Source organism: Labeo rohita, chromosome 15 (assembly GCF_022985175.1).
Source record: "Labeo rohita strain BAU-BD-2019 chromosome 15, IGBB_LRoh.1.0, whole genome shotgun sequence".
In the NCBI taxonomy this organism is placed as follows: Eukaryota; Metazoa; Chordata; class Actinopteri; order Cypriniformes; family Cyprinidae; genus Labeo; species Labeo rohita.
This window is the reverse complement of record NC_066883.1, coordinates 28,787,465-28,812,937: the sequence shown is the minus strand read 5'-3', so window position 1 is coordinate 28,812,937 and position 25,473 is coordinate 28,787,465. Positions and strand designations below refer to the sequence as shown.

The 25,473-nt window shown below is 32.7% G+C and overlaps 2 protein-coding genes across 7 annotated transcripts in view; one reads left to right on the top strand and one right to left on the bottom strand.

The window, feature by feature from the left end:
- The window catches only part of nbeab (neurobeachin b), a 366,342-nt gene extending 355,208 nt beyond the window's left edge, over nt 1–11,134 (top strand). For all 3 annotated transcript variants that reach the window (XM_051129640.1, XM_051129642.1, XM_051129641.1), the window contains 4 exons: nt 6,703–6,804; nt 6,897–7,093; nt 9,229–9,380; nt 9,477–11,134. In XM_051129640.1, coding sequence (XP_050985597.1) covers nt 6,703–6,804; nt 6,897–7,093; nt 9,229–9,380; nt 9,477–9,567 — 542 coding nt within the window. In that variant the 3' untranslated portion in view covers nt 9,568–11,134. The remainder of the gene's footprint in view (nt 1–6,702; nt 6,805–6,896; nt 7,094–9,228; nt 9,381–9,476) is intronic.
- A 1,761-nt stretch (nt 11,135–12,895) lies between these two features.
- dclk1b (doublecortin-like kinase 1b) overlaps nt 12,896–25,473 on the bottom strand; it is a 58,118-nt gene continuing 45,540 nt past the window's right edge. For 3 of the 4 annotated variants that reach the window (XM_051129657.1, XM_051129656.1, XM_051129659.1), the window contains 6 exons: nt 23,287–23,420; nt 23,064–23,141; nt 22,346–22,442; nt 22,182–22,262; nt 21,980–22,093; nt 12,896–16,514 (listed from right to left, as the gene is read on the bottom strand). In XM_051129657.1, the coding sequence (XP_050985614.1) occupies nt 16,308–16,514; nt 21,980–22,093; nt 22,182–22,262; nt 22,346–22,442; nt 23,064–23,141; nt 23,287–23,420 (711 nt within the window). In that variant the 3' untranslated portion in view covers nt 12,896–16,307. Of the gene's footprint in view, nt 16,515–19,036; nt 19,111–21,979; nt 22,094–22,181; nt 22,263–22,345; nt 22,443–23,063; nt 23,142–23,286; nt 23,421–25,473 lie in introns of all 4 variants that reach the window. The other variant, XM_051129658.1, reaches the window with a different exon arrangement.

Below are 25,473 nucleotides of genomic sequence, written 5' to 3'. Positions count from 1 at the left end.
CACTATTTATATTTAATTATTTATTAGAACAGCTTAATAACAATTCTTCTTCTTCTTCTTCTTCTTCTTCTTCTTATTAACGCCTTGTTTAACTAAATAAATATGTCGAACCTATCCTCTAAGAAACGAACAGTAATAATAATAATAATGATTAATTCTTTGTCATTATTAATTAAAAAAAATAATTTTCCATATTCAAATCTTAAAATGACTATTATAATCATTATTATTACTGTTATTATTTAAGATTGATGCTTTGAGATTATTAATTTATTATTTATTTATAGTTTTATATTATATCTATATATTAATAATAATAATAATAATGATAGTAATATTTTATAATAAGATTGTTTTGTCATAATCCATTTAAAAAAATCGTCCATGTCCCAAATTACTATTATTATTATTATTATTATTATTATTATTAAGATTTTAAGATTAATGCTTTGTCATTATTAGTTTTAAAAGAATTGCCCATGTCCAAAATCTTAAAATATTTAATAATAATAATAATAATAATAATAATAATACATACATACATACATACATAAATTGGCATAATAATACAAATTGGCATCAAATGGATGATAAATGAACAATAATAATAATAATAATACTTCTTAGTAGTAGTAGTAGTAAGATTTTAAGATTAATGTTTTGTCATAATTAATTTTAAAAAGAATTGCCCATGTCCAAAATCTTAAAATATTTAATAATAATAATAATAATAATAATACTTAAATTGGCATAATAATAATAAACATTGGCATCAAATGGATGATAAACAAACAACAACAACAATTATAATAATAAATATTTAAAATAATGATAAGATTATTGCTTTGTCATTATTCATTTAAAACATAATTGTCCATGTCCAAAATTGGCATCAAATGGTTGATAAAATAAACAACAATAATAGTAATGATTATTATTGTTGTTGTTGTTATCATTAAACATTTTAAGAATAATGCTTTGTCATTTATTAATTAAAAAAATATATTAAAATACTGAATAATAAAAATACTAAATATTTATTATTATTAGAATTATTGCTGTTATTATTATTATGATTACTAATAATAATAATAAATATTTTAAGGTGAATGTTTTGTCATTATTTAAAAAAAATAAATAAAAGAGGAATGTCCATGTCCAAAATTGGCATAAAATCGATTAATAGTTCAGCCTGTCTTCTAAGAAATTAACAGTAATAATAATAATAAGGTGAATATTTTGTCATTATTCATTTAAAAAAAACTGTCCATGTCCAAAACTGGCATCAAATGGATAAAATATGCTGAGCTTGTCCTCTAAGAAATGAACAGTGCCCTCTAGTGGAGTACAATAAGGTTCAATACATTTAATGCATTTTTAAAATTTAGTTTAGATATGTTTATATATGTATATGAAGTAAATTTACTATATAAAATATAATAGTTTTGTACTCATTTTAATCATCTTTATTAAGACTAAAAATACTAGTTGATGTTGTTTATACTTATTTTTATTTTATATTTTCTTTGTTTTTATTTCTTTCCTTTATATTTTATCTTCTTTAGTCTTTTTTCCCTTTTCTTTATTTTCATCTTATGTTTTCATAAGCATGCAGTATATAGTATGTTTTTGCAGGGCAGACTTGGACTTGAGGCAAAACTTTCACAGTTATGCACACGTACACACTCCATAAACCTAATTTTGGTGTTATTATGTGATCTAAAGTGGAATGCACTCATTTAATGCAAAAGTATTTTCTTTCCCTCATTATATATTCCAGACTTGCACCCAAAATTCTGTGAGGTTGTTAAAACAATATCCGTCTATCGGTAAAGAAAAACAAACCCTCATCAGCGTGTGTTTTTGTGTTAATGATAAGTTCAGCTGTGCTTCATCAAGCTTCCCCACACTGCACTTTTTTCATCCATCTCTCAATGGACAGGAACATCCATGAATATTCAGCAGACATCCGAGTACCGGCCCCTGCGGCACTCCGACATGGTGTAGAAATTGATTTCACAGTTGCCCGAGAAAGCCGGAGTGTGTCTTAAATGTGCGATGATTAAAATCCCGTCCGGCTCAATCAAGGCCCCGGCGCTTCACGACCTCAGCAGCCGTTCTCCAATTTACACCTCTTAATTGTGTCGCCGTACCGCTGGGGTTTAGCGCAAGGGTTTAGAAGGGCCCGGGTGCGGACTGATTAAATCTTTTGTGATGAAGGTGATCTGGGATCTCCCCAGGGATCTAGCGCTGACACACGTCCCCACCCAGATCACTGACAGCTGGGCTTAGTGCTGTCAGACGGGCCCCTGTGGAGAACTCCCGTATTGATCAAGGCTTGAGTAACCTTTGATTGCTCGCCAACTTTAAAAAAACATCTGGATTTGTAGTGGTCATTCTATTGATTCGCGGCTTCATTTAATGGTGCTCTGCATGCAAAGTAATGGCATGTGTCTTAATTATGTGGATGTTAATGAACTTAGTGTTAATTAAAAATGGAAAAGATCTCAATTACTGGGATGAACCTTCTCCCTGTACTTTATTATTAGCTTTGTTTTATAAATCCCTCAGCATGTATATGTATGGTTGATGAAGTAAAAAATAAAATGCACAATGCGGCCACTAGGGATAGTTCACCCAAAAATAAAAATTATGTCATTAATTACTCACCCTCATGTCGTTCCAAACCAGTAAGACCTTCATTCATCTTTTGAACACAAAAGAACTATATGGACAGAGCGTAAGCTTCCGGTGAAACGTCATTAGATGTTGTGGTATATACAGTTGAGGTCAAAAGTTTACATACACCTTGCAGAATCTACAAAATGTTTATTATTTTACCAAAATAAGAGGGATCCTGCAAAATGCATGTTTTTTTTTAATTTAGTACTGACCTAAATAAGATATTTCACATAAAAGATGTGAAAATTTATAAAAATGACCCTGTTCAAAAGTTTACATACGCTTGAGTCTTAATACTGTTGTTACCTGAATGATCCACAGATGTTTTTCCAACAATGTATGATTTTGAGATCCATCTTTTCACTCTCAGGACAACTGAGGTTCACATATGCAACTATTACAGAAAGTTCAAACGCTCACTGATGCTTCAGAAGGAAAACGATTTTTAATTTGAAGATCAGGGTAAATGTAACTCTTTTTTTTTGTCTTCCTAGAAGCATGTAAGTATCTTCTGTAGCTTCTGAAGGGAAGAACTAAATGAAAAAAATATAATGTTTAGGCAAAATAAGAAAAATGTACACTTCTTCATTCAGTTCAAAAGTTTTCACCCCTGACTCTTAATGCATTGTGTTTACTTCTGAAGCATCAGTGAGCATTTGAACCTTCTGTAATAATTGCATATGAGTCCCTCAGTTGTCCTTAGAGTGAAAAGATGGATCTCAAAATCATACAGTCATTGTTGGAAAGGGTTCAAATACACAAAAATGTGGGACCTGAAGGATTTTTCTGAAGAACAGTGGGCAGTTTAACTGTTCAGGACAAACAAGGGACTAATGAACAACTCACTAAAAAAAAATAATAATTCAGGTAACAACACAGTATTAAGAATCAAGTGTATGTAAACTTTTGAACAGATTCATCTCTAGAAATTCAACTATTATTTTCTCTTGTGCTGTATGTAAACTTATTTTATGTGAAATATCGTTTTCAGGTCAGTACTAAAATATAAACATGCATTTTCCCTCTTATTTTGGCAAAATAATTAACATTTTGCAGATTCTGCAAGGTGTAAACTTTCGACCTCAACTGAGACTCCAGACCCTCACAAAAACCTCTCCTGCCTTGTTCTTATCAAAAACTGAGAAACAAAATAATTGCAGTCACCGTAAATAATGGTATCGACATTTAACATACAGTTTCATGTTATTTAACAACATATTTTCATTTGCCGAGTCTGGTAATCCCAGGAAAGTTCCTAGACACGTAATTATACATTTAAATGCTGGCGCTAAACATTATCGTAACTGTTTAGGCTAATGTTAGCTAGCTAACGATGCTATCTGGTAAACAACATCATTGTGGAAGTCTTGATAATCGTTAACTTACATTCACAGCCATGAACAAACACTCTCAGCGATTTTGCAGTGAATTCACTTTAAAGATTCAGTTTTCATTCATGAAGATGATATGAAAAAAAGTGCCAATTAATGTGTTGGAAAACAGGCTTTTAAGATTAAAATGACATGAAATTAGCCTTATAACCAGTAGATGGTAGCAGATGATCCCTCCTTAGCTCAGTCAGCTCAGTTTTTTCACATCTTGCATTTGGATTTATTATAAAACGACTATTATAAGACATTTTAGTACTTTTACTGTATTCAGGTATGAAGTAGCCTATAGCAAGTGCAGGAAGTCACAAAGTCTGGTCATTTAAAAAATACGTAAATAGGCCCAGACACCAACAACCTAGAACCTGACTGAGCTGGCTTATCTAAAACCAAGAAGTAAATGTGTATATAGTGCATTAAGATATTTATGATGAAATTCCAAGAGCTTTCTGATCATGTAAAGACAGAAACAACGTTCAAGGCATTGAAGGTAAGAACGTGGTTAAAATAGTCCATGTGACATCAGTAGTGTTATGAAGCTCTGAGAATACTTTTTGTGTGCAAAGAAAACAAATATAATGACTCATATTATTTATATTCCTTCTTTTGTGTTCCACAGAATGTGTTTGGAACATGAGCACAAGTAAATGATGACACAATTTTCAATTTTGGATGAACTAATCCTTTAAACCGTTGAAACACACACACACACACACACACACACACAGACGCCTTCTCCGAAAGCTGTGTTTAATCCATCTGGAAACATAATGTTGATCCCCCCGGCTAATAATTACTGTTTTGCTTCTTCACTGCACAAATCAAGCTAATTACACCACAGGCCCCGTTTTCCTTACGCTCGAATTGCTTCTCTAACTTACTGCAGTGTGTACAAATATACGGGCGTCTTCAAGCGTGATGGTAGAGACCCAGGAGGCTCAGGAGTTTAATGATTCTACCTGTTATTTCTCAAATGAACTGTGTTGGAAATTGCAGCATTGGACCTTGTAATAAGCAAAATGTAGACGTGATAGTCCACACATCTCACATCTCAGCTGTTGTTTGAATTGAATTGGTTTTCTGCTTTTTCCAAAATGAGCTCTTTCATGGCAGTTCAGCGAGGCGTCCAGCTGGTGCTGAGGTACCACAGGTGTCTTTAAATGACCTCATATCACCTCTTCCCTCCCTCTCATCCATCATGTGACAGTGTATGGGGTCCAGAGGCTGTTAGGCCACTGCCTCCTGAAGCAGATGTTCTCGAGGGCTGTTCTTCTGACCTGCTTTATTGTGGTTTCCTCACATCGGTTATATTGTGTTTGTGTAGTATTTTTACTGGATTACCTTCCAGGCAAAATCAGATTTATTGGTTTTATTCATGTGCACTGCAAGATTCGGCTAAAACAAGTTTCTTTTATAGCAGTTTTAATATTTTTTGTTATTTATTTAATATATTTATATATTAATTACTATATTATAATATTAATTGATATGTCACTTACTTTATTATTATTATTATTATTTAGTATTTCAAACCCAAGTCGAAGACCATTAATGAGAATGTTTCTATTTTTCCAGGCCAAATCAGATTTATTGGTTTTAGTAATGTGCACTACAAGATTCGGCTAAAACAAAAGTTTATTTTATAACAGTTTAATAAATCATCCAAAAGTCAAAGACCACTAGTGAGAGTGGGATTTATATTTTTAATTTGTATTAATTAATACACAATTTACTTTTGTAATTGTTTTATTTTTTTTTTCTTTTTGTTTTTAATTTCTTAAATCTACTTTAATGAAAGTATTTATAATTTAGTTTATTATTAATATTATTTTATAGTCCTAAAAGTGTAATGAGAATCTTCTGTTTTGCTTTTATTTATATATTTATCCTTTTTTTACTTTTCTAATGAGAATGATTATTTTTTTCTGTTTTTAATTTCATATTTTTCTTAATTAAAATTAATCTATTTTTATGAAAGTATTTATAATTCATTTACTTTTTTTTCATTAATATTATTTATTATTATTATTATTATTATTATTAACTATTTAGGTACAATCAAAGACCACTAGTGAGAATGCTTATATTTTTCCCCATTTATATTTTTAATTTATTATTTTTTTATTAATTAATATATCATGTACTTTTATTGTTTAGTTTGTTATTATTATTTTATAATCCTAAGAAGTCTAATGGGAATCTTCTGTTTTGCTTCTATTTAATTATCTATAATGCTGTATCTTTTTTCTACCTTTGTGTTTATTTTACTTCTGTTTATATATTTATAATTTGGTTTATTTTTGGTTATTATGACTATTATTAAAATTTCAATTATATATTTAAAAATATATATATTTACATTTTTAATTTATTTAAAATGTATTATTATTGTTGTTGTTGTAATTTTATTTTTAAAAATCCTGAAGTCAAAGACTTCTACTGGTGAGAACTTCTATTTTTCTATAATTTTCTGTAATTTATTATTTTACTTTATTTTACTAAATTTACAATATTTTTGCTTTTAAATTCACTTTTAAAGCTGTAATATTAGGTCATGTTGTTGTGCTACAGTTTGCTGATGTTTCTGTTTCTTGCCGGGTAATGTGTGTGTATTTCCTGTGCTCATTTGCAGGTGATTACCCAGCTCCCCGTGCGGTTCTGACCGGTCATGACTATGAGGTGGTGTGTGTGTCAGTGTGTGCTGAGCTGGGAATTGTAATCAGTGGTGCAAAAGGTAAGTGAGAGCAGAGCATTGTGGGATATGAATTGTAAAGCCAATGTGTGAGTCCACAAGAACATCACTTATCAGACATGTCTGTCTGTCAGAGGGGCCATGTCTGGTCCACACCATCACTGGGGATCTTCTGAGGGCACTAGAGGGCCCTGACAGCTGTGTGCTTCCCCGCCTGATCTCAGTGTCCAGTGAGGGTCACTGCATCATCTACTACGACAGGGGTCAGTTCTGCAACTTCAGCATCAACGGCAAACTGCTGGCCCAAATGGAGATCAACGACTCCGCACGTGTAAGTTCTCAACTCTTTGCTTGGTCACACACATACAGTACTGGTCTGTTACATTAATACTGCTCTTGTACATGAAGTGTTTAGATTTCTATAGCATTGCTTGGGTTGTTTAGTAATGCCCTATGGCTGCAATGGCAATACTATTCGTTGATGAACATCATGAATTCTGAAAGTAAATTCTGGTAAACTGAGCCACTTATCAACAAATGTTACATTTTAATTTAAATTCAGAATTTATTGGTAAAATAAATCAGTAGTTTTCTACTTTATCTTGTTGTTGTTGTTGTTTAATATATTATTATATCTCAGCTTATTTTATTTCAGAATCCTAAGTCTAAGACCAATAATGAGAATGCTTATATTTTTCTATTTTTTCTATTTGTTTTAATTTTTTTTAAATCTATTTCCTTAAGGAATTTATCATTTAGTTTATTATTATTGTTGTTGTTATTAATATATTAATATATCTGTTTATTTTATTTCAAAATCCTAAGTCTAAGACCAATAATGAGAATGCTTCTATTTTATTTTTTAATTATTATTTTTAATATATTAATATATCTCAATTTATTTTATTTTAAAATCCTAAGTCTAAGACCAGTAATGAGAATGCTTCTTTTTTTTTTATTTTATATGAATTTCTTGAATCTATTTTATTAAAGTGTTGAAAATGTAGTTTATTATCATTATTTAATATATCAGTATATCTCAATTTATTATATTTCAAAATGGTCTAAGACCAATAATGAAAATGTTTCTATTTTTTCTATTCTTTTTTAATTTTTCCAATCTATTTTTATTAAAGTGTTTATAATTTAATTTATTATTATTATTTTTTATTATTATTATTATTATTATTTAATATATCAATATATCTCAGTTTATTAAATTTCAAAATCCTAGGTCTAAGGCCAATAATGAGAATGCTTCAATTTTTTTCTATTTGTTTTTCATTTCTTTAATCTATTATATTAAAGTGTTTAAAATTTTTTGTTATTATTATCATTATTTAATATATCAATATATCTCAATTTATTATATTTCAAAATGGTCTAAGACCAATGAGAATGCATCTATTTTACAGTATTTATTTTTAATTTCTTTAATCTAAAGTGTTTATAATTTAGTTTTTATTATAATAATAATTATTATTATATCATATCTCAGTTTATTATTTCAAAATCGTAAGTCTAAGGCCAAGAATGAAAATGTTTCAATTTTTTTTCTTTTTTAATTGAAGTATGTATAATTTAGTGTATTTTTATGATGATGATAACGATTATTATGATTATTTTAATATTTTATTATATCTTTAATTTATTATTATTTATGAGTTTTATATTTTTTATTAAAAATATCAATATTTAAATAAGTGGTAAGCATACAAAGTTTGTGAATATAATGTGAAATTATAATTATATTTGGGTATGTTTAATTAGTAATAACAATAGTAATATTTCATAAGTAATGTTATCATCATTAATATTATATAACATTTTGTGGTAAACTCTACTGCTGAAAACTTGAGGGTTGGTAAGATTTTATTTGATTTGTTGATTTGTTTTTGAAAAAAGTCTCTTATGCTCACCAAGCCTGCATTTATCTGATCCAAATACAGTAAAAACAGAAAATATTGTGAAATATTACTACTATTCAAAATAACTGTTTTCAGTTTAAATATATTTTTAAATGTAATTTACTCTGTGATGGCAAAGCTGAATTTTCAGCATCATTACTCCAGTCTTCAATTTCATACGATCCTCAGATATTATTTTAATATGCTAATTTGGTGCTCAAGAAACATTTCTTATTATGTTTTTTGTATTTATTTAGTTTGGCTGAATGGAATATTTAAAATTTAAGTCTTTTTAACATTGTGAATGTCTTTTACTGTCAATATTGATTAATTTAATGTGTCCTTATTAAATGAAAGTATTACTTTCTTTCAAAACTGGCCTCAAACAAATGGTAGAGTATTTGTTTGACCCCAAACAAATGGTAGGTATAAGTAATAATATCTGGAACATTATTATTACGTATTACTGACATCGGAAGAGTAAGTACCTTCCTAGCTAGTAAAGTTGAGAAAACAGTACTCTGACTTTCCTGGGCTATATTTCCTACTCTTTCGTCAGGCCATCCTCCTGAGCAGTGATGGGCAGAATCTAGTGACCGGAGGAGATAACGGGGTGGTGGAGGTCTGGCAGGCCTGTGACTTCAAACAGCTGTACGTCTACCCCGGCTGTGACGCCGGCATCCGAGCCATGGACCTGTCACACGATCAGAGGTCAAACTCAACTTTATACTTTCACCACAAAGAGACAAACAGTACAAACAAATCCAGATCTGGTTTAAACCTGATTCGTTTTCTTCATATTTCCAGGACTCTGATCACAGGCATGGCGTCCGGCAGCATCGTGGCTTTCAACATCGATTTTAATCGCTGGCATTTTGAGCATCAGAACAGGTACTGAGAGCCATCAGCCAATGACGGCCAGCTGCAGCCTCGGACGGTAACGTGCCGAACGGGAGGTGACGTAGCAACTGAAGATCAAGAAACGACACGATGCTAGTTGGAGAAGCGCAGTAGCCTATACTGAGATCCAGCTGCTTGAGCAAATGTATACGCGTCTCAAAAATGCACAGGAGCGACTGACAGATGACAGTTTCAAAATGGAGAGAGCACAGATGGAGGCCAGATTTTCATCGCAAATTATTTTATCTAATTGTCATCTGAGCCAACAAAACAGCCTTTTTACTCGTAGTCCCGTCATTTTAACTGTATCCGTGACACTTTGCATAGAGATCCAATAACAATATTTTTATGAGGTTTATTTTCTACCGGCTTGCAGCATATTTCACTTTTATCTAGGTTTTTTTTCTACAGGCCCTTGGGAAAGAAGCTACCTGAACAATAAGTAAAAGTCCTCCCTCTGATGCTGAGCTCATGTATGTAAATGCTATACAATTTCTTTTAAACCTGTCTGTGAGGCTGCTTTCTGAACTATTCTGCGATTGAATTCTGTTTGTCCTGTGTTTATGCATTTGACATCGTCAGATGCTTTTTGATATGATTACAAAGAAAAAAAGAGAAGCTTTTTGTTTAATGTGATGTCCTGTAATGTTCGTTCAGTCATTCTCCTCACGTGAGGGTGAATGGATTTGTCTATTGTGGATGTATTTCATTTCAGACGTATCTGGACTTCTTGATGTATGCAGCATTAAAGACATTGTTTTGGTCGACTCCGATGCTGCATCTAGGCAAATATCATTGTAATTCTTGTGCAATTTGAAGTTATCGTTTGAAGTTATACATGGTTTTACACATGAAAAGACAACGGTGAGGTTTTTAGACTGGTGTTTGCACCTTTAAATGGTTTTATTTTCAATGTTTTCACATTTGCATATACAAAGCGTTGTACATCTCAATTTTTTTTTGTTAAATATTATTTTTACTCTACTGGCACCTTTCAGAATTGCACTTGTAAACTGAAAATAACATTGTAAAATCACTGCTGTAAGCAATACATTATGTATGATGTATGTGCATCTTTGATTCTCTTACATAATGTAAATCAAATCTATAACTCAGAGTTTATGAATCAGAAAAGCAAACTATTTTTAATTGTTTTATGTGAAATATGCGAAACTGTTCTGCTGTAAGATGCAAAACTTTGAGTTGTTGGGTTTTTTTTCTTCTTTTGCCAGTTAACACACAATAAATATGGTGCCATACTTAACGTTTTATTTACAAGAATAGATTTAGATTTGATATACTGAGCGATGTTATTTTTAAAACCTTAAAATGAGTTTACCTTAATGTCATGTTTATGTTAAAATGCCTCAGATTTCAAATGATTTATTTGATGAGAACAGTTTCCATCAGGAACATTGACATTGCAAGTGAAGGTGCCTGCTAATTCAGCAGATATGTTTAAGTTGGTTACTTTTTCAGTATGTTCAGTATGTCCTAGTGAATCATTGTGATGAGAGAAATGTATTTGCCTACTTTTTATTTATAATAAAAATATTATGAAACGTGAGTTATGAGTTCTGTCCTCTTGCGTTAAATTGAGTTAATACACTACATGTGTATTTGACAACAGCAGTATTTTCCGTCATGTAATATTTTTACCCGATAAAGCAAAAGTGTAACATTAAAATATCGTGTCTCATATTCATATTTTCTATTCACGTTGTTTCGACAATGACGGAAACACTGTGACTTAACAGTCGTTTCAGCATTTAAGGGAAAAACATATCAAGTGGTGACAGAAAACAGGTAAATTGTGTTAAGAACTGTTTTTTTTTTACTCCCCTTTTTCTACGTTACCTTATTTTTTTTTTGTCCTTCTCTGTATGATTTAGCAGCTTCCACACGTTTTTTTGTTTTTCTGTGATTCAGACAGCATAAATTACCAGAACAGCGTATTTCAGTAGTATATTAATGGTGCAATTCATGCTGTTGTTTACATCCGAGTATGGCCACGCATCCGGGTAACTGACTAAACCGACGTAAGTGCAAACCCTCGATAATGGAGGGTGAATTGGAAGTCTTATCCATAGGATTGTTTCTGTGTTAAAGAAAAAGGTGGAAAGTCCACTCCACGCAGTAAAAACATTATACCACAGACTGGAATAATGTAATAATCTGAATACTAGCGGTTGTCAGGGTTGCCAGGTTTTCACAACAAAACCTGCCCATTTGCATTTCAAGGGGTGTCCCCATAGACTGTAAAAAAAATATGGACGTAGTGTTCGTGACGTCACCTGTAGGTTTCTGAAGAGCATTTTTGAAGCTCTTAGTGGCGGGAGTCGGCCGTCGCCATCTTGGAATCGCGTCACTGCACGTCACTCCCGGATAATTGAAAATGGGCAAAGAGGCGGGACGTGGGTGGAGCTGGTTGCTGAAACCACGCCCGCCTAGCGTGACGGTGGTGACAGCAGCGGCAATCCCCCTGTCACTCAAGTGGCCACGCCCTAAATTATGCAGAACTTCAAGGCTTAATATAATTTAAACAGATGAGTTATAAAAAAAAAAAAATCACCCCCCTCACAGTTGACATAAAGGGCAAAATTAGCCCTTAAAAACATTTTTTTTTTTTTCTGCTGTAAAATTGGGTATTTTAACATGGGGAGTCTATGGGATTGACTCCCTTTTGCAGCCAGTCTCTAGTGGCCAGTCGATGAATTGCAGTTTTAGTCACTTGCATATTGGCTTCAAGAGGGAGAATGGAGGTTGCATTCCGCATTCCAGGTGATAAAATACATGTTTTGGTGTCGGGGTTCCCCATGGTAAATTTGCATTTCAGGGGCTAAATATGACGTTAATGCCGTTGCTTTAACCCGTGGACTTCAAAAACTACCCGTGGCAACAATGTAAAAGTAGCCCAATTCTGCGGGAAAACCATGGACTTGGCAACACTGGCGGTTGTGCAAACAGGTCACATGCTGCGTTCTCCCAATCAATGACAGACGCCGCAAATATGCAAATTAGAATGCTAACCCGGGGTTCAGGATTGTTCTCTAAAACGGAAGTTAACGTTTTTAACCCTGTGTTAAATACGAGCAGTTTAGAATAGCCAAGGGTTAACTAATTTAAGTGTGAATAGCCCTAATTTGGACTCATGTGTCGTGATACTCTCGTGAACACACGTCGAAGAAATTGCTGAATGAAGTCTCTTGGATTTCATCAAAACAAAGGTCTTACGGGTTTGGAATGACATGAGGGTTAGTAATTAAAGACAGAATTTTCATTTTTTGGATGAACTATTTCTTAAAATAACAACAACAACACAGGTGTCTGCTTGAGGAGTAGTTTATTCACAGGTTTGGCTTGTTGCTGAATGCACCACTGTTCAATGCTACTTGGAAGCAAAGACTCTTCCTCCGGAAAGGAAGTCAAGCCTAAATGACATTTGATGGGAAAGACAATAGGACAAGCAATGGATATACATCTATACAAATATACAATGTGTAATCAATGCTTGTGCACCGAATTTTGCATATGGCCTAGAATATTTCCTATATTATAATGAACTGATCTACATCCTATTGAAAATAGGTTGATCATGGATTAGGTTCTAGTCTAGTTTTGACGAGCAAACACAGCAGATACATTTTTTTTAATTAAAAAGCAAATACATGCTATACTACTCTTTTAGCCTTTGTGCTTTTCACCCCTTCATAGTGTCACCGGAAGCCTTTACATGCTGGAGGCTTCAATAAGCTGTATTACAATGTTAAATATTGAGAAGCGCAAACATAATCAAGACTGGTCTTCAGTGAAACTTGTAGATAGTTGTAGATGGGGTCAACATGTCTTGATGCTACAGTAAATGAATATTAAAATGATAATCACTCATACTCAGATCACATGCAAAGACAGACACACTCGGTCCTTTACAGTAAGTGTGCAAACTCCACAAAACACCACATAAAGGAATAAAAATGTACTGTATAAATAGATAATAAATTTGGAGCCCAGATATGGCCAAGTAACAGAAATTTAACAGCAAACTTTTTGTATATGTAATGCAGCTAACTACTATTTTGGATCCCACTTTATATTAGTCTTTATCTTTAAGTAGCTACAGCAGAAAAATAATTGTTTGATACAATGTACTTATTGAGTTCATGATGTATTGTATTGAGGTGGAAGATGGGTAGGGTTAGTATAATTATACAGTAGATGTAATTACATGCATGTGTTTTTTTTTTAATTTAAGCACAACTTTAAAAAGTGTTAAATGTTATAGTACATAGGCTGGTATTTTAGACACTTAATATAAAGTGGGTCCCTATGGTGGAATTTCTGTAGATTTGAACAATTATGAATAAACTGCTTTTAAAAAAGTATTTCGTTACGCTAGCTCATTAAAATGAATCACAATCCTTTATGATCTTAAGGTAAAAAGTGAACATTTGTCTACAGTTTTTTCCCCCACATATTATGGAGGTAATTGCAACCTTTATCTCACAATTTTTTTTTCTATTTCAGAATTGCAAGATTTAAATTCAAAATTTTGAGATATAAATGTGCAATTCTGAGAACAAAAAAAAAAAAAAGAATTGTGCAATTCCAAGCTTATCTGGCAATTCTGAATTTTTTTTTTTTTTTTTTGAATTTTTTGCAGACTTTCTTCTTTTTCCGAATTGCATGATATAAATTAAGTATTTTGAGATATAAGTTTGTAATTCTGAGAAAAAAAGAATTGTGCGATTCCAAGCTTATCTCACAATTCAGATTTTTTTTTAGGATTTTAATGAACTTTTTTAAACTTTTTTTTTTCTTTTCAGAATTGCAAGATAAACTCAGAACTGTGAGATGTAAATTTGCAATTCTGAGAAAAAAAAAAAAATAGTGCAATTCCGAACTTTTCTCACAATTCTGATTTTTTTTAGAATTTTTTTCTTTTTCAGAATTGCAAGATATAAATTCAGAACTTTGAGATATAAATGTGCAGTTCTGAGGGGAAAAAATAATTGTGCAATTCCAAGCTTATCTTGCAATTCAGAATTTTTTTTAGAATTTTTTGCAGATTTTCTTCTTTTTCAGAATTGCATGATATAAATTAAGTATTCTGTGATATAAATTTGTAATTCTGAGAAAAAAACAATTGTGCGATGCCAAGCTTATTTCACAATACTAATTTTTTTCCCGGAGTTTTTTCTTTTTCAGAATTGCACGATATAAACTTAGAATTGTAAGATATAAATTTGCAATTCTGAGAAAAAAAGAATTGTGCAATTCCAAGCTTATCTCAATTCTGATTTTTTTTTTTTTCGAATTTTTTTAGACTTTTTTTTTCTTTTCAGAATTGCATGATAAACTCAGAATTGTAAGATCTAAATTTGCACTTCTTTTCTCGCAATTCTGATTCTTTTTTAGATTTTTTTTTTTTTATGTTTGCGTCTACATAAACTCATAAATTGAGTTTACATCTCTCAATTTATCTCACAACTTTCCTAACAATTCTGAGCATGTTTCTTGCATTTCTGACTTTTGTTTCCTCAGAATTGAAAAAAAAAAAAGAAGTCAAAATTGTGAGATGAAATATAGTAAATACCTTATATCTATGGTGGAAACAGGAATCATTCTGTCGTGTCATATTTGGTCATCATGTGACAAAAACAACATGATACATTCAAATTAAAATGGACATTTTGCTTAGACATTTCACTGCTGAATGCGAAATAAACAAATAATTAAATAAATAAGTAAAAAAAATCTGACCAAAATATTACATTCCACTTAAAAAAAAACATACAATTTTAGTCCAAAAGCAATCTTTAAAATCAGTAGTAGACTTGTAGTGCGTCTTTCTTAGTACGCTACTTTATAAAACAAAATGCTAGTGGTACATTCTGTTCCCTTGAGAAGGAATTCAAATTTCGGGAAGTAGCCGTACCACCTATTTATGTTCATTTCAAGTGGTACTGACAGAACTCAACTTGTAGTTACTATTATAGCAGCAGCAAGGACTGACAAGTTTCTAGTCATTGAACGTCATACATGTTAAATCAGCACCCATCACTTGCAGTTCAAACAAGCCTTTCTACAGCCAAACACATCAAAAAGAGAACTATTCAGGTATTTTACACATTCTAGAAAGAACATTCTAATGTCTATTCCGACAAAAAACAAGTTTCTCAAAGGAAATGCTGGAATATGCGAGTTATCAGTTTGAAATAAATGTACAAACCTAAAATATTTAAAAGATATAAAGTTCATACAAAAGGTAAAAACTCACAAGATTTTGTCACTGAAAGAGAAGATGCTAAAACATCGCAGATTTATTAATAGAGGCTAGGTATTAAACAGACGGTCATGTTTGTGATAAAACAGAGCGGCTGCATTACTTTCTATAGAACACTAGAGGGCGAAATAGGGACGCGGTTTACTAGTAGGAAGGCAGATTTTGATGGTCTACAAACAAAACCTCATATAGCACCAAACATGTCATGATGAAAAGAAAACTCTAAAACAATGACAAGGGCTTCTCATTTCGAATGAAAAACTGCTAAGAGTGTGAGATTATTTTTACACCTGTTCAGGTGTGCTACCCTCAGAATCTGAACAGAGAAAACCAGCCCATCCAGTCCTACTTACTCACATCTGCTCCACGTAACAAACGTTCATTTTTAAAAATTCACAAGTCAATTTACCTTTTATTTCTAGATAATTTTCCATTGATCCCTGCCCAGTTTGGGCTTAAAATGGTGATGTGGGTGAGCGGACCGTCTCGGCAGAGCTGGGGGAAATGTCCTCTGACTCTGAGGTGAACTCCGCTGCAGAGAGGACTGGGCCGGTGGCGGGGCTGGAGGGGAAGGGGCTCTGGGTGCTGCGGGCAGTGGCCGCTTTCACATCCTGGTGGCGTCTTCGTCTGAAAACCTGCCTCTCCTTATCAAGAGGGGTGCTCTGGGGAACACGAGAGCATGGGATAGTGAATGACTGCTCAGGAATCAACAGGGAGATAGTTCGGATGGGTGCAGGCTAACAGATTTTCATTTGCATGTCGATTACAATTATCGTGACTTTCCAAGACAGCTAAAATCAAAACCTGTCTCTTTGAATTAAAGGGATAGTTTAGCCTAAAATGAAAATTCTGTCATTAGTTACTCACCCTCATGTCGTTTCAAACCTGTAAGACTTTGTTCATCTTCAGAACACAAATACAGATATTTTTGATGAAATCCAAGAGCTTTCTGACCCTGTGAACAAGTTCAACCACTGATGTCACATGGACTATTTTAATAATGTCCTTACTACCTTTCTGGGCCTTGAACGTGGTAGTTGCATTGCTGTCTAAGCAGGGTCAGAAAGCTTTCAGATTTCATCCAAAATGTCTTAATTTGTGTTCCGAAGATGAGCGGTCTTACAGGTTCGTAAAGACATGAGGGTGAGTAGTGAGTAATGACAGAATTTCCATTTTAGTGTGAACTATTTCTTAAAGACTGAACTGTGGTTAAAGTGTAAAAAAAACAAAAAACGAATATGTTGGTTATAGTGAACTATTTAGAAGTAGTGCACCAAGCATAGTGAACATTGTGGACATTTATTTCCAGTTTTTAAAATTATGTTAAATTATATTAAAAGAATATATATATATATATATATATATATGTGTGTGTATATATATATATATATATATATATATATATACATATATATACATTTTGTACATATAAATATATAAAATATATACATAGAGGTTTGGGATGAGTAATATTTTTAATGATTTTCAAAAAAGTTTTTTTTTATGCTCAACTACCAGTCAAAAGTTTTTGAACAGTAAGATTTTTAATGTTTTTTGTTTTAAAGTCTCTTTTGCTCACCAAGCCTGCATTTATTTGATTTAAAGTACAGCAAAAGCAGTAATATTGTGAAATAATTTTCTATTTAAAATAACTGTTTTCTATTTTAATATATTTTAAAATGTAATTTTTTCCTGTGATCAAAGCTACATTTTCAGCATCATTACTACAGTTTCCAGCGTCACATGATCCTTCAGAAATCATTCTAATATGCTGATTTGCTGTTCAAGAAACATTTCCTGTTATTATTATTATTATTATCATTATCAGTATTTAAAACTGTTTTTTCAGGACTCTAATGAATAGAAAGATCCAAAGATTAGCATTTATCTGAAATAAAAAGCTTTTGTAACATTATACACTATACCATTCAAAAGCTTGGAGTCAGTATTATTTTTTTTTCCGGAAAGAAATTATAGAAATTAATACTTTTATTTAGATTGATCAAAAGTGATGACATTTTATAGTTACAAAAGATTTATATTTCAGATAAATGCTGTTCTTCTGAACTTTCTATTCATCAAAGAAAACCTGAAAAAATGTTACTCAACTGTTTTCAACCTAATAATAATAACAATAATAATAATAAATGTTTTTGAGCAGCAAATCAGAATATTATAATTATTTATAAAGGATCATGTGACTGGTAATCTTGCTAAAAATTCAGCTTTGAATTTAAGCTTTTTTGCTGTACTTTGAATCTTACTTTGAATCTTATTTTAAAAAACATTAAAAATACCACTTTCCAAAACCTTTTGACTAGTAGTGTATTTAAAAAGTACAGTAAAAACAAATATATTTTGAAATATTATTCAAATTTAAAATGAACTGTTTTGAACTGAGTTCTCCAGTCTTTTGTCACATGATCCTTCAGAAATTATTGAATAATTATAAAGTTTTTTAACAATGTACTTTACTGTCAAACTTTACTCGTATTAATTTTAATGCACCCTTAAAGTAATAATTTCTTTAAAAAAATACACCAACCCCCAAAATTTATTTAGAATGTAATATTATGTTTGAAATATTTTTTTGTAAATTGTTCATAAAATCTTTTTGTAAACTGTCAGTTTCAATTAAATGCAATAATTACAGAAAATGTTTTTATGAACAATTTACACAAAAGTAAATCTTTACCATTTGAAACTTTTTTTTAAAGATTACAAGTCTAAATAATCAGTAATGATTTCTGTTTTCAGTATCAATTAGTTTCTGCAGCTCTCCCACTAACACACACATCTGCACACCAAACACTTTCACTGCATCCTGCAGTATATCCAGTACAGAACCACACATTCAAGCTAGTGTGTAACTCATAACCAGCAGTGTCATGCATGCTGAGTAATAAGTGTACACTTCAACTATCCAAGCATCTCGGACGGCAAAGATGAATGCCACTAAACAATAACACAGAGCAAAAAAAGGGAAAAGTGAAGCAGTGACAAACAGAATTCAGCAAAGCACTACCAGAAAGCAAAAGCTACGCAGAATATGAACTGAAAAGTATTAATGGCAAAAAAAAGCAACTTTATAGCAAAAGGCAGAGTGTGGAAGAGAAGGGACTATGGAGACTGCCAGCACGTTGCCATGGAAACACTGCCGGTTTGGGCCGCTCTGTGGGCATACCTTATCCAATACATCCCTGGGTGCGGGTAGCAGTCCAAAGACCCTGAACGCTTGATGGTAAACCCCTCGTCCGGCTGAGCAGAGAGAAATGAGTGCAGCTCAATAGATCAGATTTCGACTTTCACCGTGTAGAACAGCACAAGCTTTGAGCCATGAGGTGCTGTTCAATAATGGCGTAATTTTAAGAGTTACTTCTACAAAACAAGAGCAGTCAGTATACCTTTCACCAGTTTTATATATAGAAACACTCAATTTAAGAAATAAAAACAACTATGTATGAAGCTAATGACACAGTAAACATGCAAAGCAATGTGCAAATAAAGAAAAACATACGGGGTCAATAAGACAACTGTTTTCAACCTTGATAATAATAAGAAATGTTTCTTGAGCAAAACAGCAAACTAGAATGAGTTCAAGGATCATGACACTGAAGACTGAAGTAATGATGCTGAAAATTCAGCTTTGCATCACAGGAATAAATTACATTCTAAAATATATTAAAATACAATACAGTTAATTGAATTTTAATAATTTAGTTGTAACTGTATTTTTGATCAAATAAATGCAGCCTTGGTGAGCATAAGAGATCTCTTTCAAAAACATTTAAAAAAAAACCTTATTGACCCCAAACTTTTGAAAGTTAGTATATACAGTGCCTTGCAAAAGTATTCACACCCCTTAATTTTTTCGTTTTATGTTTCAGCCTTATGTTAAACTGTTACTTTTTCCCCCCACATCAATCTACACTCCGTACATCATAATGACAAAGCACAAAACATGTTTGTAACAACTTTATATGTTTATTAGAAATAACAACTAAAATGATTCCATTGCATAAGTATTCATACCCTTTTCTGAAACTCTTGAAATGTAGCTCAGGAGCATTCACATCTCTTGTAGATGTTACTACACTTCGAGTGAAGTTAACCCGTGGAAAATTCATTTGAATGAGTATGATTTGGAAAGGCACACCTCTCAATAAAAGGTCTAGAGCCTGTAGATCTCAGAGACAGGATTGCATCAAGGCACAGATATGGGGAAGAGTTCAGAAAAAATTCTGCTGTATTGAAGGTTCACAGAAGCCTTTATTATCTATAATGGAAGAAGTGTGGACCAACTAGGACTCTTCCTAGAGCTGGCCTCTTGGCCAAAATGTTGGCCAAATGCACTCAAATGAGTGCAGCTCAATAGATCAGATTTCTGATGGAGAAGGACCTTGGTTAGACCAAGGTGACCAAGAAGCTGATGGTCACTCTAGTTGAGCTTTGTGATCATATATGCAGATGGGAGAAACTTACAGAAGAACTGCAATACTCCACCAATCCGATCTTTATGGCAGTGTGGCCAAACTCAATCCTCTCCTCAGTGAAAACACATGAAAACACACTTGGAATTTGCAACAAAGCACCTAAAGAACTCTCAGATTGTAAGAAACAAGATTATGTTGTCTGATGCAGCTCAATTCCAAACATCATGTTTGAAGAAAACCAGACACTGCTCATCACCTGCACAGTAGTATCCAACAGTAAAGTGTGGTGGTAGCAGCCTCATGCTGTGGGGCTGTTTTTCGGCGGCAGGGACTGAGGGACTCGTCAGAGTAAAAGGAAAACTCAACACAGCAAAACATAGAGATCGCCTTAATGAAAACACAGAGCATTCAGAACCTCAGACTGCGCAGAAGGTTTACCTTCCAACAGGACAATGACCCAAAGCACTCAGTAAGAGTGGCTTATAGACAACTCTGTGAATGTCCTTGAGTGGCCCAGCCACAGCCTGGGCTTGAACCCAAACAAACATTTATGTAGAAATCTGAAAATGTCTGCCAGCCCTCATCCAAGCTGACAGAGCTTGAGAGGTGAAGAAGTAAAGAGAAGAATGGCAGATAATTGCCAAATGCAGATGTGCAAAACTTGACGTATTATATCCAAAAAGACCTGAGGCTGTAAAGGTGCTTCACCTAAGTACTGAGTTAAGGGTATGAATACTTATGCAATGTACTTATTTCAGTGTTTTATTTTGAATAAATTTGCAAAGTTGTTACAAATCTGTTTTGTGCTTTGTCATTATGGTGTATGGAGTGTAGATTGATGTTAAAAAAAGTTTACAATGTGAAAAAAGTAGAGGGGTATGAATACTTTTGAAAGGCACTTGTGTTTCGCAAAACAGATTCAGATATCAAAGTGGAAATATTTTGAAAGAAAATATTGTGTTTAAATTTTGTTTTCATACGGATGTACAGTAGTGCGTGTAATGTTATGTAATTGCCCAACATTAGGAAAGCATGTATGAAAAGATAAAAATATAGGAATCTTGAGTGTTTAATTTGATTCAGTCCCTGACAACAGTGCTGACAGTCATTATATAAGCAGAGCACAGAATCAGAGGAAGAGATGTCACAGCCATAAGAAAGCAGCAGGATGGAGTCTGCCAGGAGAGAAGAGGAATGAGCTGATGGATGAGTCAGCGAAGAGCTATGAGATAAGAGCACAACCTCCAGAATATTTTAATAGCTAAAACTATATTTGAGTAGATTTTATTACAGCAGATCCAGTGTACTGCAGACCTTTGCAGGGTTTGTTCCAAAAGACTTGAGGGCTATTTAAACTCACAACAATTTGAATTGCATGTCAATTTTTCATATCAAAACTATTCATGTAAGTGTGATGCAAACGTCACTTAGAGAAAATCTCATATGCCTGAATGAGAGAAAAATGCTTTGATGCCAGGTACAATCCATTGTGAAAATATAATAGACATGCTATCGCTCTTTTAAAATAAAGCAACAAATTTAAAACTAGACACCTTAAAGTTACAGCTGCTGTAGTAGTGATCCTCAGTGCACCAATATTTGATTTGAGAATATTGGCTTTAATTAATGTAGGTAATATTGATTGTCAAAGAAAAGATATATTTAAATGTAAGAGCTAAACAGACAAATCTTACTGCTATGACAGTGACTCCTGCTGTGGTGTTGGTGGGTTTGGGGCCCATGTTGAAATTTTTCTTAATCTTGCCAGCCACAGACAACTGGTGCTGATTCTCACACATCCTGTCATCCTGAGAAAGAGCAGAAATAGTATTTCCACATGTCAGTTTCCCACTAATAGTCTGAGAATAGCACATAAACAGATGGATGAAGTCTTACGTTGACCCAGGGATGGTCTAAAACCTGGAGAGCTGTGTATCTCTGTTCGACCTCCACCTGTAGCATGCAGGTAATAAGTGCCTGTAGAGAAAGGAAGTGAAAAACGCAGAGAATTAGGTTTGTTTTCTTTCCAGAAATTTCTAACTTTGTTTTGGTGTACCGACCTTTGCAGAGTCAGATACATTGTCCCAGTATGGAAGAGGGAAATCCAACTGTCCCATCAGAATCTGGTCAAAAAGAGCCTCCTGATCATCAGTGCTCCTAAAATGACAGATGCATTTGAATATTTATGAATATTTATTGTGCTACTGCAATGAGTCAATGTACAGCTTGTATCTATCCTCTGCAGATGTGCAGGTCAAAACAGAATTACAGTAAATGGCCACTAGAGGGAGTGACACATTTATTATATGTGATCCTGGACCACAAAACCAGTCGCATGGGTATATTTGTAGCAATAACCAACAATATATTGTATGAGTCAAAATTATCGATTTTTCTTTCATGCCAAAAATCATTAGGATATTAATTAAAGATCATGTTCAATTAAGATATTTTGTAAATTTTCTACCATAAATATATCAAAATTTTTGATTAGTAATATGCATTGCTAAGAACTTAATTTGGACAACTTTAAAGCCAATTTTCTCAATATTTAGATTTTTTTTTTTTTGTGGACTCTCAGAATCCATATTTTCAAACTGTTGTATCTCGACAAAATATTGTCCTATCCTAACAAACCATATATTAATGGAAAGCTTATTTATTTAGCTTTCAGATGATTAACTCATTCACATATGAGCTGTAAAGTTGTCTAAATTGACCTCATACTGAACCCACAATAAATGTAACATGCTTAGCTTACGACAATGCTGTACTTACCCACGGAAAGGAGGGAAGCCGCAAAGCAGTATGTATGTTATTACCCCGGCCGCCCAGATATCAACTTTCAATCCATACCTATAACATGAAGAGAAAATCACAATATGACAGTACTCTTTAAGTTATATTCCAGACCAGTGAATACGGCACCTAATTTTTAAAAAGCCGTAGTTTTCATGCTCTGTTATAATAACATTGGCATGCTAATAAAGACATTATTTACCCCGTCTCTGCAACGATCTCTGGAGCTACATAGGTTGGGGTTCCACATATAGTGTAAAGCGGACCGTCCACAATTGTTGCCAAGCCAAAATCCCCCAATTTTAGAGATTTGCTTCCATCCTGGTGCTCATAGACCTGAAACACATATAAACACACACTTGCTGTTAAATAAATACTTGCTATTTAGATTCAGGTATCAGACCTTTTCATTTTTTTTTAAATAATTAAATACTAAATATTAATCATTAGCAATTAAAACTATATATAATTAAAATGAATCAAATTTAAAAGGGAAGCACAAATACGTTTCCAGACTGTTTGTGTCCATTTCCGCTACTGAATAAAAAATTTAGGTTACCGCGACTTTTTATCTCACAATTCTGATTTTTACTCAGAACTGTGAGATATAAACTCTCAACTGTGAGTTATAAAGTGAAAATTGTAAGATATAAACTCATAATTCAGACTTTTTTTTCTCAGAATTGTGAGATATAAACTCGCAAATGCAAATTATAAGGAATTGTGAGATACAAATTCGCAATTCTGACTTTTTTTCTCATAATTGTGAGATATAAACTTACAATTATGAGTTACAATTACGAGAAATAAAGTCACAATTCTGAGAAATAAAGTAAGAATTGTGAGATATAAACTCACAAATGCGAATTATAAAGAATTGAGAGATATAAACTCACAATTATGACTTTTTTTCTCCGATTGCATGATATAAACTCGCAATTGCATGTTATAAAGTCAGAACTGCAAGATATGAACAATTGTGAGAAATAAACTTGCAATTCTGAGAAATAAAGTCACAATTCTGAGAAATAAAGTAAGAATTGTGAGATACAAACTCGCAATTCTTACTTTTTTATCAGATTTGAGAGATACAAACTCACAATTACGACTTTTTACTCCGATTGCATGATATAAACTCGCAATTGTGTGTTATAAAGTCAGAACTGCAAGACATGAACAATTCTGAGAAATAAAGTCACAAATCTGAGAAGTAAATTAAGAATAGTGAGATACAAACTCGCAATTCTGAGAAATAAAGTAAGAATTGTGAGATACAAACTCGAAATTCTTACTTTTTTATCAGATTTGAGAGATACAAACTCACAATTATGACTTTTTACTCCGATTGCATGATATAAACTCGCAATTGCATGTTATAAAGTCAGAACTGCAAGATATGAACAATTCTGTGAAATAAAGTAATTGTGAGATACAAACTCGTAATTCTGACTTTTTTAAATCAGAATTGAGAGATATAAACTCACAATTATGACTTTTTTTCTCCGATTGCATGATATAAACTCGCAAATGCATGTTATAAAGTCAGAACTCCAAGACATGAATAATTCTGACAAGTAAATTTGCAATTCTGAGAAATAAAGTCACAAATCTGAGAAATAAAGTAATAATTGTGAGATACAAACTCGCAATTCTGACTTTTTTTCTCAGAATTGAGAGATATAAACTCACAATTATGTCTTTTTTCTCCAATTGCATGATATAAACTCGCAATTGCGTGTTATAAAGTCAGAACTGCAAGATATGAACTATTCTGAGAAATAAAGCCAGAATTGTGCAATATAAACTCTTACAGTTCTGAGAAAAATAGCTGCAAGTTTATATCATGCAATTCTGACTTCATAACTCATAATTGTGAGTTTATATCATGCAGTTCTGAGAAAAAGTCAGAACTGTGAGTTTTTATCACACAATTCTGATTTTATTTCTTTCAATTGTGAGTTTATATCTTATAATGCTAAGAAAAAGTCAGAATTGTAAGTGTATATCTTATAATTCTGAGAAAAAAAGGCAGAATTGTGAGTTTGTATCATGCAATTATAAGAAAAAAAAATGTCCGAATTGTGAGAAAAACCCTTTTTTAAATTTTTATTCAGTGGTGAAAACAGGCTTCCATAGGTTTTCAGCTTTATCTCAGTTATGCAGAAAACTGGTAAAAAAAATTCACTATCACTGCAGAGTAAATTTACAGCATGCATAAATCTTATCTGCCACAACTTTACATAACTCTCAGGATATTAATATGCGCACCAGGCACAATAGCCTTTGTCAGAGCTGTTTTGTTCTTCGCACTGTCATTTGAGAAACACAGTGTTGTGTCTGAAGTTATGAGCTGGGTAAACTAGGCCCAGTATTGAGTTAAGTTATCGTT